The sequence below is a fragment of the Psilocybe cubensis genome, chromosome 11, assembly GCF_017499595.1.
Source record: "Psilocybe cubensis strain MGC-MH-2018 chromosome 11, whole genome shotgun sequence".
In the NCBI taxonomy this organism is placed as follows: Eukaryota; Fungi; Basidiomycota; class Agaricomycetes; order Agaricales; family Agrocybaceae; genus Psilocybe; species Psilocybe cubensis.
In genome coordinates this window covers 36,593-50,502 of record NC_063009.1, presented here as the reverse complement: position 1 = coordinate 50,502, position 13,910 = coordinate 36,593, and the positions used below count along the sequence as shown (strand labels likewise).

At 48.0% G+C, this 13,910-nt stretch overlaps 1 protein-coding gene across 1 annotated transcript; it reads left to right on the top strand.

The window, feature by feature from the left end:
- Window positions 1-12,541: 12,541 nt before the first annotated feature.
- On the top strand, window positions 12,542-13,849 carry JR316_0011197 (26S proteasome non-ATPase regulatory subunit 11-like protein; the record flags this gene model as incomplete). Its single annotated transcript, XM_047896858.1, has 6 exons — window positions 12,542-12,593; window positions 12,642-12,702; window positions 12,841-12,921; window positions 13,027-13,095; window positions 13,149-13,271; window positions 13,606-13,849. 6 exons carry the CDS (start codon window positions 12,542-12,544, stop codon window positions 13,847-13,849), a joined length of 630 nt encoding a protein of 209 aa, XP_047743267.1.
- Between the last annotated feature and the right edge of the window lie 61 nt (window positions 13,850-13,910).

Here is a 13,910-nt window from a genome sequence, read left to right as displayed (position 1 = left end):
CCAATACTGAGAAAACCTCCAGGTTCCATGTACCGATGATCTCAGGCAATATATTCACATGAACGCAGTGTACAAACAGGCGGTGCAAATCACATCGAAAAGGCCCCTTTCAAACGCCCAATGATGGAGGTAAGTGAAGTGATATTGATGTGGTTTGTATCCTTATCTAATAATGCTACAGAGGGGATGTTGTCGTATGGGATTTTTCAGGAGAAGTACACGCTCAGAGGGGCTTTAAGTGTATACCCGGTACTCCCCTCGTGATTCCGTGTGGTGAAAGTAACCAGAGCTGAATTAAGCTGAATCAACCCAACAAAGAGGAGTGGAAAAATTGATTTTGACAGATGGGTGTGATGAGAATATAGATGGGTGGACATACAACTTGTAGTCTGTTTCCTTGCTTTGATGATATATTTTTTTCTTGGAATGTAATATTTTGGATTTGAAATGGGAGGAGTCTCAGGCTCCCCAGACCTTGTCAATCTATATGGTTGAGCGTGGCGTGTGAGGACGATTCAAGCCACTGAAATCATATCAAGTGCATGGAGACAATGAAAGAACATGCCAACAGGCAACAACAAGGCAAATTACACATATACGAGAGTGTTGAAATACTCAAAGGTAATGTCTGCGGCCCTTAAACCTGCGCTGACGCACCGCTTTTAACACGATCAAACGCCTTTCTGTTTCTATCTACCCACACCCATTATCCGTCAAGACAGTACTGAAATCTATGTCTAAAACTGCATTTGATATGGATAAGTAACTTAGGGTTAGGTTTTAGGGTTTAGGGTTTAGGGTTTAGGGTTTAGGGTTTAGGGGGGGAGCGAGCACCGAGCGAAGCGAGGTGCGAGCGACTAGTTTAAACTGTGAGTTAAATGGAAAGTAGCCAGAGGGCTGTTGATTGATATCAGCAGCCAGCCCTTTCGTCTTTATAGACTCTTCAGTGGCTATTCTTAGAAGGAATGTTCTGGAACATCCGATGACAGCGCGTGAAGTGATGCTGCGCAGCTGTCATGTATCTTACCGACTATCACAAATCTGTCAATGTTTATTGTCAAGTTAGACAGGTTTCTGATGAACAGAGTGTCACGGGTCGATGTGGCACATGGTAACCTGTCAAAAGTGGATCCAACACTTTTGTTCTTTGACATCGTGGGTTATTGACTGTGATGTGAATCACATGGATATAGAGTACTCTGGTTACGTGGCTCCGAGTAACCGCGACATGGGAATATTCACATGTCTAGAGTATAAATAGCTTACCTGGGTCCTTACCTAACAATCAAATGATTGATTGTTGTGAATCTTAATTGGACAGTTCATGATCCGGTCCATCAAAAATGTTTCCACGGTACTAAGGAACTTTTCCCGAAGTACTAAGTAACTTTTCCCATGTACTAAATTAGATCCGGCCCTTCACAATCACATGCCGTTCGGAAGTTCACACGCCTACCTTACTTCCTACTAAGGTTAGACTTAGTTAGCTTAGGGTTGGGGTTAGGTTAGGGCTTAGGGTTTAGGGTTTAGGGTTTAGGTTTAGGTTTAGCTATTTAATCCAATGTGTTGCTTGTAAGTAGATGTTTGTTACTTTGTAGCAAGGAATACTTACGGTTAGGGTTTTTTTCTAATGCTTTACGCCTTACGCGCTAGTATTCTTTTCATCGGTTGTAAGATTTGGATATTCTGCCGAATTCTAAGCTTATTCCCTCCCAAAGGGGGGGCCTTCGTTGCATTGGGCCTCCTGTTCAGAATTCTGGAAATCTGATGCCAGATTCGGGTTCCTCGACCTCAAAAACCCCCAAATCCACTTTTAAAATATTTTATTTTGTACATACAGAGGTGCTACGTAATTAAATATGTAATTTACCGAGGCCGGCCTCCAAATTGATGGAGGCCACTGGAGGCCGGCCTCCAAATTGATGGAGGTCACTGGAGGCCGGCCTCTGTCTAAAAATAAATTTTGACAGGCACTGGAGGCCGGCCTCCGTCTAAAAATAAATTTTGACAGGCACTGGAGGCCGGCCTCAATTAGTACGCACGTCGTACGCGCGAGTGGAGGCCGGCCTCCCGCCTGTCTCACCACCCCCGACGCCTGCGCTCGCTGCCCCGACACTTGCGCTTGCCGCTGCGTGTCATTGCACTGCCACCTCCAGGCCGCTGCTGCTGCTGCCCGCCGCCTCCACTCAACGCCGTTGCTGCTGCCACGCCGCCTCCCCTCGCCGGCTGCCGTCCCGCCGTTGCGTCCACTCGCCGCCCACAACTACACGCACTCTGCTGCGTGTTGTTGCACCACCACCCCCCGCGCTGCTGCCACCCGGCCCCACTTGCCGCCTGTTGCTGCCGCCGCCGCCTTCGCTCGCCAAAGTGTTTGTGTTTGTTTTTGTTTGCTTATACTATCCCTAACCGCTGTTCCTGAATCCGTGCGTATAGACATGGTTTTTCCACACATTGCATCTGCTCCCTCTTTCTGCAACACGTTGTCCAACCATGCAAGCAAAGACTCGAGCACAGAGAGGATAAGTGCCAATTGTGCGCTTACTGTGTTTTGACCCTGGGACATGTCGGAAAGCCGAAGAACGATTGAGGTGGCTGGTGGTGCAGCAGGCGAGGCAAAGACAGTGTCATGAGGTGTGGTATAAGCATAAGCGGAGGTTACAGTGTCAAACACAAACACAAACACGTAAGGTGGGTTCGATGTCTTCGAAATCGAAAAGAACCAACCCTTCGACACACACGAGGTGCTCACGTCTGCATTCTCAACCTGCCACCAGCGCCTCATCATCAACCCTCGTCACCTCCTTCAACTTGGTCCCATTCACCATAACCACACCCACACCCCCCTTTGTATGCGCATTCTCACCATTAATGCCCCGTCGCCCGCTCCCAACACCCCTCGTTGATGTCCAGTCATGTTTCTTGGACCAACCTAGAGGTCCATCGTGCGTGACATTCACCCTTGCCCCTCATGCGCATGCCCGATGCGCATCTCTCCTCTCTTCATCGTCACTCCCTCGCTCAGTCGCAACCAGTCTCCACTCCCATTATCACCAGCTTCTGTCCAGCCGTCCTCCATCCCGATCCTCGTTCCGGCAGCCATGCTGCATGCTGCAGCTCGTCCTCTCGGCCTCAACTTGCTCTATCTCACACTCGCACATCACTACCAACGCCCTGCACTCCCACCTACTCGCTGTTCAGAATAGTGCCGACCATCCTGCCTCTTCTTTAGTCACCTTCCCGTGTTCCCGATATCTTCAAGCATAGCTCGCTACTCAACATCAAGACTCCCATCTGGCTGTGCCAACATGTCTATCCGCGACCTCGACACGCTGGTCTTTTATCCATCCACTACCACAGCAACAATGATGCTCTAACCCCCCGTGTCATAAGCATGGCGGCGACGACTTCGATGCAAGAACATGCGATGGGTAGTGGTGTGTCAGTGGGGCGGTGCAGCATGCGGTGAGCTGGGGATGCCGGGTTCGCTGGGTGGTATGGATCAAAGTGGGTATGGCGGGTATGGAATGAGTATGGACCAGCGTGCAGCGTATGATATTGTCAGAGGAAGAGGCCGTGGGTTTGATGGCATGGGCGTTGGTGATGTGACAATGGTAGCTGGACGTGGGGTTGGAGAGGACGGGGTGTTGCTTAGAGAGAGGGAGAGCGTACGCTGCTTGGGAAGGGTTTCTAAACCCACTCGTTCGCTCAACTGCTTTTTTACCTAGTTATTTATTCAAGCTCCATTGATTTTTTGGATTCGGACTGTCTCTCTCTCTCAGTACTCTCTTTGTCTTTTGATTTCACTCGTACAGTGATGTGGTAGTGGGAAATATTATTCACTGACTCTGCTGTCAGTATCACATCATCATCATGCCCTAACGATGACTAACGTGTAGTCCTTGTTTCCAACCATCACCCTTCATCCCAGGATCATCGAGTTCTTGACCCCTCACCGGACACCGTGCAATCGGTATGTACAACCTACTAGAACACTTACACACTATTTCAGAGAAACATCGCGAGCGGGTGTGGATGGGGAAGTGTGGTGCAGAAGACGGGATGGTGTGGGCAAGGTGAGTCAACGGCTACACACCGTGAAATCATTGTACCGCGGCCATCAACGCACCTTTGTCACCATCCAGGTGGGAGACTGAAGGGTGTTGGTCGACGTCTGGCGCAATGGCAGCGAGGTGCAAGCAGGCCCGCGGTGACAGCAATGGGTGGTCTAATTCAGGTAAGTCAATAGATCGGCTTTCATTGCAGTGGCACTCACCGATTTCTCTTGCTTCCTCTCTCTCACACATTCTCTGCATCCGCATCTAGCCTCTCCTCTGTCTCTGCACCAACTTGGGGACTCCACAGTGACGTGTGGTTTCGCATCCTCGGACCGGCTGCTACATATGGGATGACAGAAGTGTGTCAGTCTGCATATCGAAGAACGCTTTAAAGGTATTAGTGTCACTCAACTACCTGAAGCCGTTGGCCTACCTTGCAAAGCTGGTGTTCGACGCGACGCTCGATGCGCAGAGGGGGTTGGGAAGGGTTGTCAAGGTATGTCCACCATCAGAGTCATGGTGCTGTTGCTCACGGGTTGACCTTTTTTTTTTTATTGCAGAACGCGCTTACCACGGTGATGCGGCCTGTGCAACAGACTGGGCCGGACATGTCTGCAGGACGAGGGATGCTGTATAAAGGTGCGTCAGTCATGTACTGTTGATCACCGGCCATCTACTCACTGTGTCTCATTCAACTTATGCAGTACGCTACAACCCGCACGCATCACGAATGAGCTCACCACGATGTTGTGGGTCTGCGGAACCGACTTGCAGCGCGATCAGGCCTGGTTTACAGGACGTGTCTACTCACGGGGGTCCATTCAATGCCAAGTCAGCCCGCATGAACTACAAATCACGCTGACCAACTTGCAACGCAATATTCGGCATGGGCCAGATAGGCTGGCATGACAAGGGGATACTCTATCAAGGTCTGTCAGTTATGCACTGCTGGTTACCATGGTCCACTCACTGTGTCCCGTTCAACCAGCCCACGCGTATCAAAAATCCCAGACTGGCCTCACCATGCCACTGCATTTGCAGCACCATCATTGAGGGCGAGAGTCCGACGGTGTACATGATGAGCACGGAATGGATGAGTTGTCGGGACGCTCTGTCAAGGTGCGTCGTCAACGGTTTGCGTGTTATACGTGGTCTAACATGTCCTACCGTCATGCTCAGAGGGCGTCAGAACCATTCAGCATCGGGAGAATGTGACTCACCATTGTGTCGAGAAAAGCTTGCCGTGCCGCCATTGTCAATGAAAGAGGAGGGAATAAGGTCCGAGAGCTCAGAAAAGAAGGGATGAGGGAATGAAGGATCAACCCGGACATTGCACGCCCCCCTCCCTCTCTTTACTACCTCACAGTCAACGTCGACGCAAAAGCACAACCCTCAATCTCACGTTCACCAACACTCCCTATTCCACTCTCCACTCACCATATCCCCTAGTAATTCCACCAATCTTTGCATTCTCCGTCGCATCCACAATGTTTCTTCGCCCGCCACGGCCTCCCGTGATGAACACATGTACATGTGCTGTATTCTTCCTCGGTCATAGTGCAGGATGAAATGGGCGATACCGCACATATGCATAGGACAATACTGAAGGGCCATGACATGACCCGGTCTTTTGTGCACTTTGGTGTCGATGGGATGTGTGAAACTTATACTTGTATCCCCCAAGGTCATGGGATATTCAGATCTAGTGGTTCCTGTTCGCAGGGGTTGCCGTAACATTGGCGAGGCCAATGGTGAGGGTGAGGGTGAGGGTGAGGGTGCGGGTGGGGCGGGATGAGCGATGGGCTTGAAACCAAATATAGATGAGCCGGTGCGTGCCGTTTTGTAACCCATTGTGCTCCTCCAACAGATTCCCAGGACAAACCAATCCGATCCTCTATCCTTTCCTTTCTTCACCTTCCCTGGCGTGATTGTCACCCCTACCACCACCCACATCACCTCTCCATTCTCACTACGTACGACCAGTGTCTTGTCCAATCCTTCATCGTCCATTTGGCTTTCTGGACTGTCTATTTGTTGGGTTGTGTCTGTCTCTTATGAGATAAATACGCTTGTGTCTCGCTTTCAGTCTTGTCTGCTTATTTCTTTTCATGCATATACACGAGTTAGTCAAGTATATACATCAACCAGTACATTCTCGAATCGCTTACCTGTCTAGACACTCAAATCTGTGCTCTCTAGCTAACCAAGTCCTCCGCAAGTCAAGGAAGTGACGTGTCAAATACGGTCCATTCCCGCAAGTGCGGGAGACGACATATATGTGCGCGATTTGCTTTTAACGATTTGTGAGTGGTTTCTCTTATCACCTATAACAACCAATATTTGCCCATAGATCCTCTACCGCTCTCCAAATGCCAGTCTTTGTTAATACATTGAGGTACACGGTATACAGGCGGTTATGTTGAACCATGGTCCATGCTTGTCACCACATTCACAACCGCAGACATATCCAACACCATAGAATGTTACATTCACCTTGCCAGCATCCCCAATACTGCATTCACCGTGCCCGGAGACAATGTTGTATTCTGCACCGTCGGCGACGCGGCTATCGGCAGGTCAAGCCTCCACCAGACGGCTGGCCCAGCGTCATCGCCTTGTGCGAATGTTTCGTAAACGGTATGTTTCTGTTTCTCCTTTATTTTATAATGTGTTGTTGTTGACTCGTGTATAGGTGCGGATGCTACGTGTGGGAATGCGTATTTAGTTTTTGGAGTTTATAATGTTGATTGGGTGTAGGCTACAACAAAACGGTACCGTACATGTCTTTGTTTTCCCGTTTCTAGCAAGCTTTAGGATTGAAAATCTGTGTAGTCACCCATCATCTACCAGGAAGACTGACTCACCTTCTGGGATATACACGATGTCCGTGGCATGAAATGGGAGGGCAAGGACAGGGAAATTGGCGGTTGTAAGAGATGAGAGGACAAGTGCGGTGACTCGATGACGGAAAAGAGCTAGGTTAGTGCCCATTATATACCTTTAGGGTGTTACGTACCGTAGCTGGCGTAGACTATACCACCCAACAGCCGAAAATACATCTTTCTCTCTCTCTCTCTCGCTAGTCCCGATTCGCAAATTCAAAGGCTTTACACAACGGCGACGAAATCTCCGTGTGCATGACTGTCGAGAACTCGATACTGGATGAATTTGTGGTTCAGCTTTGGTTTGGTGTTGACCATCGAGATCTGCATTTAGGTGAGAATTCATCTCATCAAGTATTCTGAGAGCCATGAAGGAGTCAGAGTCGGTAGCATGATATCACAGTCTGCATTTGTATCAAAGTATGCCCTGCACACTATCCGTCGTATACTTACATGCAATGCACACATTCACAGTCAAATGAAATTTCTTCATATACGAGTATTTAGTGTTATCCGTCGCAATGCATGGATCCACAGTCAATTACCAGTCGATTATCAAACTCAACTCACGATTGTAATCTCTCAAGACAATCCAAAATATCAAAGAACACGAAATCCCAAATACGAATCGGGGAATAATTACACTTGCCACACGGCAAACTCGCTCACGTACATTGGACTCCCTTTCATTTATCTTCATTCAACTGCCTCCATCTTCTCAACAAATTTGGATCTGCCGTCACCGTATTTAAATGCTAGGCTGTAACACAGGATGGATTCAAACCAGCAACATCACTAATTCATCACCATACAATTATAACAACACAATGTAACACCTACACCACAAAGCACATATTAGCCTTGGTTAGGGTTAGGGATTAGGGTTGGTGATGACCACAAAAATACAGATTAGGATGGTTTAGGGTTTAGATTTTAGGGTTGGTTGGGATTTGATAATACCATAAAAGCACAGATTAGTCTGGTTAGGGTTGGTTAGGGTTGGTGAATACAATTATATATGTAGCAGGTTAGGGTTGGTGTGTATGTACTAATGTATCCACAATTTTTCACATGTCCGACTTTCCTCAACACCGCAGAACTTAATTTTCACATTCAATCAAGTACTATAAATAGTATTATATCTATTCAGTGCTTCAAACTTACCACAGAATGTCGCAGACAATGAAAATGTGGGATATACGCAATTTGAAGACCCGGCACGAATATTTCAAAAGTATCACCATTTCCTCATCACAACGCACTGCCACCTCTTCAACTACGCATTCTATTATCATCAAATGCACCTAAACACAATACTTTGCCGCAATGATGCTGTGAGCCGAAGGAAAATTAGCACCACATACATCTCCTCCTCCCCCAAGTCACGAAATTACGCAATTTCAAACATTTGCTGCATCTAACTGACATTCAAACATTGAATAAAGGAGCCGGGTACCTCCGAAGGCATTGTCTAGGCAAGATGTAAAGAAGCTGGATGCAAGTCAATCGAAGTTGAACATGTATAAAAACATTACATTCCGTTTAGACGCACCTGGGCACAAAATGAGGAAATCTGGGTCTGCCATGAGGATCCTGAATAAAATGAAGTTATACATTGGAGGAGATTATGTGAAATAAGATAAACGAGTCACTCACACGGCATCCAGATGAAAATTGGGTCTGGCATTCGTTAAGCGCCCAAAACGTCTCCAAGGACCCCCTCCACCCACTCATGACTTACAGCTCCCCCGCTCGTCTCTTTGCCTGCCCCAGTTCCGCGCCAACTCTGCGCAGGGTCTCAATATGCAATATGCGCATGGGATGTGTCATTCTTGCGCTCTACGGGGTCGATGGTATCCTCAACCAACGATTCAATTATATGTCGATGGCCGGTGACGCCGGGATGAACGTGGGTGGGATAGTGAGTGGGAGCGTGGCCGAAATTAGCATGGGGATCGACTGCTTTCTGTGCTTTAGGGGTTTAGGGTTAACAATATTTCTTATAAATTGCTGAATTACCATTGTTCCTACTCGTGTCCCGTATTCTTCAAAATCAGCTGAGAATTCTATACCCAAATATCTGCGGCTCCTCTCCCCACAGCAAGGACGCCACTCGTCTTATCGGACGATGTAGATGTACGTGTATTTATCTAGCTTTTAATTGCAGCCAACGCTCATTTTAAAGACAATGAACTGTCAAATCCATACCGTCCATATTGTCCATAGGCACAATCAAGCTGCGGAGACCGAATCAGCAACACACATACACAGCGTATTGATATATAAGACGGGCACCCCTGTACACAACTTAATCCACCGCCATACCTTGTTTTTATTTGCCCATCTACAACACTGGCATTACGAGCAATGATCAACACAACGGTCGTGGAGAACTGTGAGAAACTGTGGTTTCCTTAGGTATGAAAACACGGTAAACGGCTCTTCAGAACAATGATGGACTCATCTACAGCTATGGGCCTTATTCTGAGTGATGCAGGCCCTGTGGAGAATACTGATCATGGATGGACCATCACCGATAAGGTCAGCCGTAGTCGATCCATGATCTGCACCAATTTATGTTTATAATTATTGAGCAGACGTTGAGAAAGTTTCTTGTAAATGACCTTTCAAAACACTCTCAAGGCAATCTCATTTTAAGTAGAATAATCCAAGTTTCAAGTGCATTGTGAAAGTAAACTCACTTCATCCTCTACATACGTTGGTTCCGTCCCTTAACCTGGCCACTACACCCACCCCGATACCCCACGACTCGCACTCATATTCTGCTTAAGTGAATTGTTTGAGACTCAATATTTGAACATCCACTCGTACCTGTCGATTCTACGTTGCAGTCCACGTCCTCTTTATCTGGTGCAACCTTGCTTGTGCGTACTATTGGTGTGTTGCTTGAGACGCTATGTATCAGCGTTGAACCTGCATCATGATTTTCTTGTAGAAGTCGGACGATGGTATCAGATAAGAGCAAGGTCAAGAGGGAAATACCAAGCGTTAGAGGAGCGTCGTTGGCGTGGCAAATTGAAATGTTTGATGTAACTAGATGTGTTGGGTACTATGACAAGCGGAACAACGGTGTGGGTGGATGTGTTGGATGTGCGCGCGTGTGTTTAATCCGAGTGCGTCCCTTTCTATGATACGTATCCTCGCTGTTTCCTCTCCATATAATCTACCACCGCCTTCATCCTCACACCATAAGCATTCCACCCCCAAATTGATAGCTCATCGCACCCTTTTGCCCTGTTGTACTGTCCGGTCGCTATTGAGCCGTTCAGACTGAACATCATGTATAGCGTCGCTTGGAGAAGGCATTTGGTAACTGTTGTTTAAGTGAGCCATAATGTCAAATCTCATCCCAATTCCACTCGACTCTGTGCGCCACGCTAATTGCATATGCACTCTCCGCCAACTCACACACTCTTTCTGTGACCTCTGAAAAGTTACGTCGGTGTCCTTGTTTGCCTGGTCGCGTCTCATTGTCCACGCTCTCTGCGTGATTCATTGCGTGATACTGAATATTGTTTTAAATTTCCTATCATCCACGCTAAGGATTTGGTGGGATAGTTGAGGATGTCCTGCTGAGTGGGTGGTTTAAGGGAGTGTGATAGGGTACTGGTGGGTGGTTCGTGAGCCCGGTATCGGTATGTGATCCTTGTTCAAGGTGTTATTTGCATTAGAAGTAAAGATGCGCACCCTTGGCGCTTAATTGATGTTGATACACAGTGCAATGTTGTTACCTAGGTGTTGTTGTCCGTCGCCGGCGTTTTCCAATTCAACGCGTCCCGCAGTCTCAAATTTATCAAGTCTCATCTTTTTTGCTGCAATTCCCTCTTTCCCAACCCGACTGTCTCGCTTTGACTCTTCGTTTTTCGCGTCCCTTGCTTCTCTCTTCTGCGCTGCTACACCTTTGACCTCCGCCCGATCCGGTCTATCCATGGCGCCTCACAACGCGATCTTACTCCTTGCATTGCACCTCTACCGTGCCTTTCGGTCGTATTTTCACGTCCCTGTGCAACGTTAACGTAGTTGTCACCGTGTACAACCGTGAAAACTCACCTAAAACTCATATTGCACACTTCCCTCCCTCTCTCATCAACCCTCGACACCACCGACAGCCGTCTTTGTGGTCGCTGGTCAACGATGAGCGACCCTTTTTATTTCTGTCAGCCTGGTGTTCAACATCCATCGTGATAAAGGTACGTACTGTCATTCAAAGGTTTCCAGGTGTCCCATTAATTCCCTGTCAACAGACACTCCACCTGCTACCCCACAACATGCCTCCGCCTCAATTCCACCAATCCTCCTCGCACCTCAACCTTGCTCATTGTGCTGCCCATCGGTTTCAACATCGTTGTTGGCATGAAAAAGCATAAAACTCACCAACGTAGGCGCCATTCATTATGTACAGCCTCAAGCTCTCCGCCCACAACAGAGATCCTCGTTGTACAACCTCGCCAATGGACAATGCCTGATCAAGAGCGAGTCATTGCGCCTCAACCTTGCTTTCAGCCTGGTACTCGACATCAACTGCGAAAAAGGTACGTACCGTTGTCATTCAACGATTTCTAGATGCACAACTCATCCCCCGGCTGGAGACACTTCTCATACGATACCCACAACACTTGCTCTCACTCGACCTGTTCCAAACGCATACTGCGTCCATCATTGCACGTTGCTTACTAGCCATCGTGTTTACCAACTGTCACAACGTGCCCGACAAGGAACTCACCCGTCCTCTTGGTACAAACGCCGCCAGTGGTCAACTGTTGACTATTGTAACGCCTCGCACCTCAATTCTTTTGTCAGCCTTGTACTGCTCAACATTGACTGCATTAAAGGTACGTGCCATCGTTTTCAAAGCTTCCCAGACCTGCATTTCATCTCTTGTCAGCAGACACTGCCCATACGATACCCATAGCACCTACATGCCCTTCAGCACCGCGACCCATCGTTGTGTTTTACAACGCAAATTCAGCAGGCTGACATACCACCCAGTGACGACGTCAGCATAAATTTGACGGGCAGTGTTCAGTGCGCCGTCGTGGTATTAAGGAACTGCACAGTTAGCCGGCACTCGATATCCACAAAGAACACTCACACAGACAGCCACAACACCCCACAACATCGGGGCATCCCCTCTTTCCACTATCATTATCATCTCAACCTCAACAACACAAACCCGGCAAGAACCTTACCAACCCCCATGGTACGAGGCCGCAGTCAAGGCGTATCGACAGCAATCCCTCGCGCCTCAATCTCGCTGTCAGCCTGGGTCATTCACCAAGTTAAAGGTATACACTGTGTATGTTGCATAGAATTGGTCGGAAAAGGGTGCAAATGAGAAGCGGAATAGCAAGCAGTGAGGATCCCGAATTATGGCATTGTAATACAAAAATTTACTGACCTCGTAAGCTTCGGAAACGAAGTGCAGACTAGTCCGATTGATGAAGTTAGAGAAAATGGCATGAGGCTCGACCCTTGGCAAAAAAAGGTATAAAGAGGGAGTACACTTGCTGAATTCCAGCCGTGCATTATGCCCTGCTGGGTGTATGTTCCACCACCGGTATCCGTTGTTTGGCCATGCCAAACATGGTCACTGCCGTCGCATCACACTTTGACTTTGAACCACCACCATGGGGAAGTTTTTCAGCCGTCATCAGAGTTCCATGGTACTGACCATGCATTGCAGGGTTCGATTTGAGATTTGGACGGCCGGTGAACATTGAGCAAAGAGGCTTGGTGACTGAAAGGTATGTAGTTTACATCTGGTGTTGATCACTGTACTGACTTTTGCATTTGTGTGGACAGCTGGTGTCGTATTGAGGGTGACTTGTTGGTAAGCACATCACTTTGCAGGGTTAGGGAGTTGTTCTGACCTTTTTTTTCAGCCCAGAATGCTCAGAGGCAATGTATCGACTTCCCGCGAGCGGTCCATCGGGTCTTTTAAAGACTGAATACTCCGACACGACGTATTGATTTCCCGGGAGTTGCCCATCTACTCGACTTGTACATCGAGATATGGCAAGTACATTGACTTTGAGTGCTCTGGTCACTTTCTGATGTTTACTTTATAGTCTGAGTACTCCGACGCAACGTATCGACTTCCCGCGAGCTGCCGACTTACCCAACTTGTACATCGAGTGGTAAGTAAGTTGACTTTGAGTGCTCTGGTCACTTTCTGACGTTTACTTTATAGTCTGAATACTCCGGCGCAACGTATCGACTTCCCGCGAGCGGTCCATCTGCTATTTTATAGCTCCGACGCAATGTATCAATTTCCCGCAAACCGCCATCTACCCAACTTGTATATCAAAATATGGTAAGTGCTTTGGGCACATTCTGACCTTTATTCCATAGTCTGAATGCTCGGACGCAATGTATCAACTTCCCGCGAGGTGACCTGTTAGAAGATATTAAAGGAGAGTTGGTAAGTACATCAACTTGCGGTATTTTTCATGCGTTCTGACCTCGTTTGTGTAGCCAGAGGGCTCTGACGCGACATAAAAGCCAACTATGACAGTCAACTTGCGCTCATCGAGACACTTCTCACAGAGCTCAGCCTTTCTCCCTCGTTCCCTCATCCACCCTCCGACGCACACACGCACACGCACGCACACACATAGGCACATATCTGTATCCCTAACCTCCTTCAGCACCGCCGCAAGCTCAATTTATGGCCCACCCTACCTCCAATCCCAAACCGACATGCAATCCTGCATCCTGCACGCCAAAGGCAAAGACTACAGCACCGTCTCCTCCTCCTTCTTTGAGGCATTCAAGAATCTCAGCGCCGCGGGCATGAAAGATTCTTCCGCGGCTGGTGGCAAAGTTCAGGATAAAGAAGAGAAGGCTAGGGCGAAGGAGGTTGGAGGGGACACGAAGAATGAGCAGGGATAAGTTGGTTCAGCGTTGAAGTACATGTTAAACAGTCATGTTGAACTTTGTAAGTCCCTTCTTT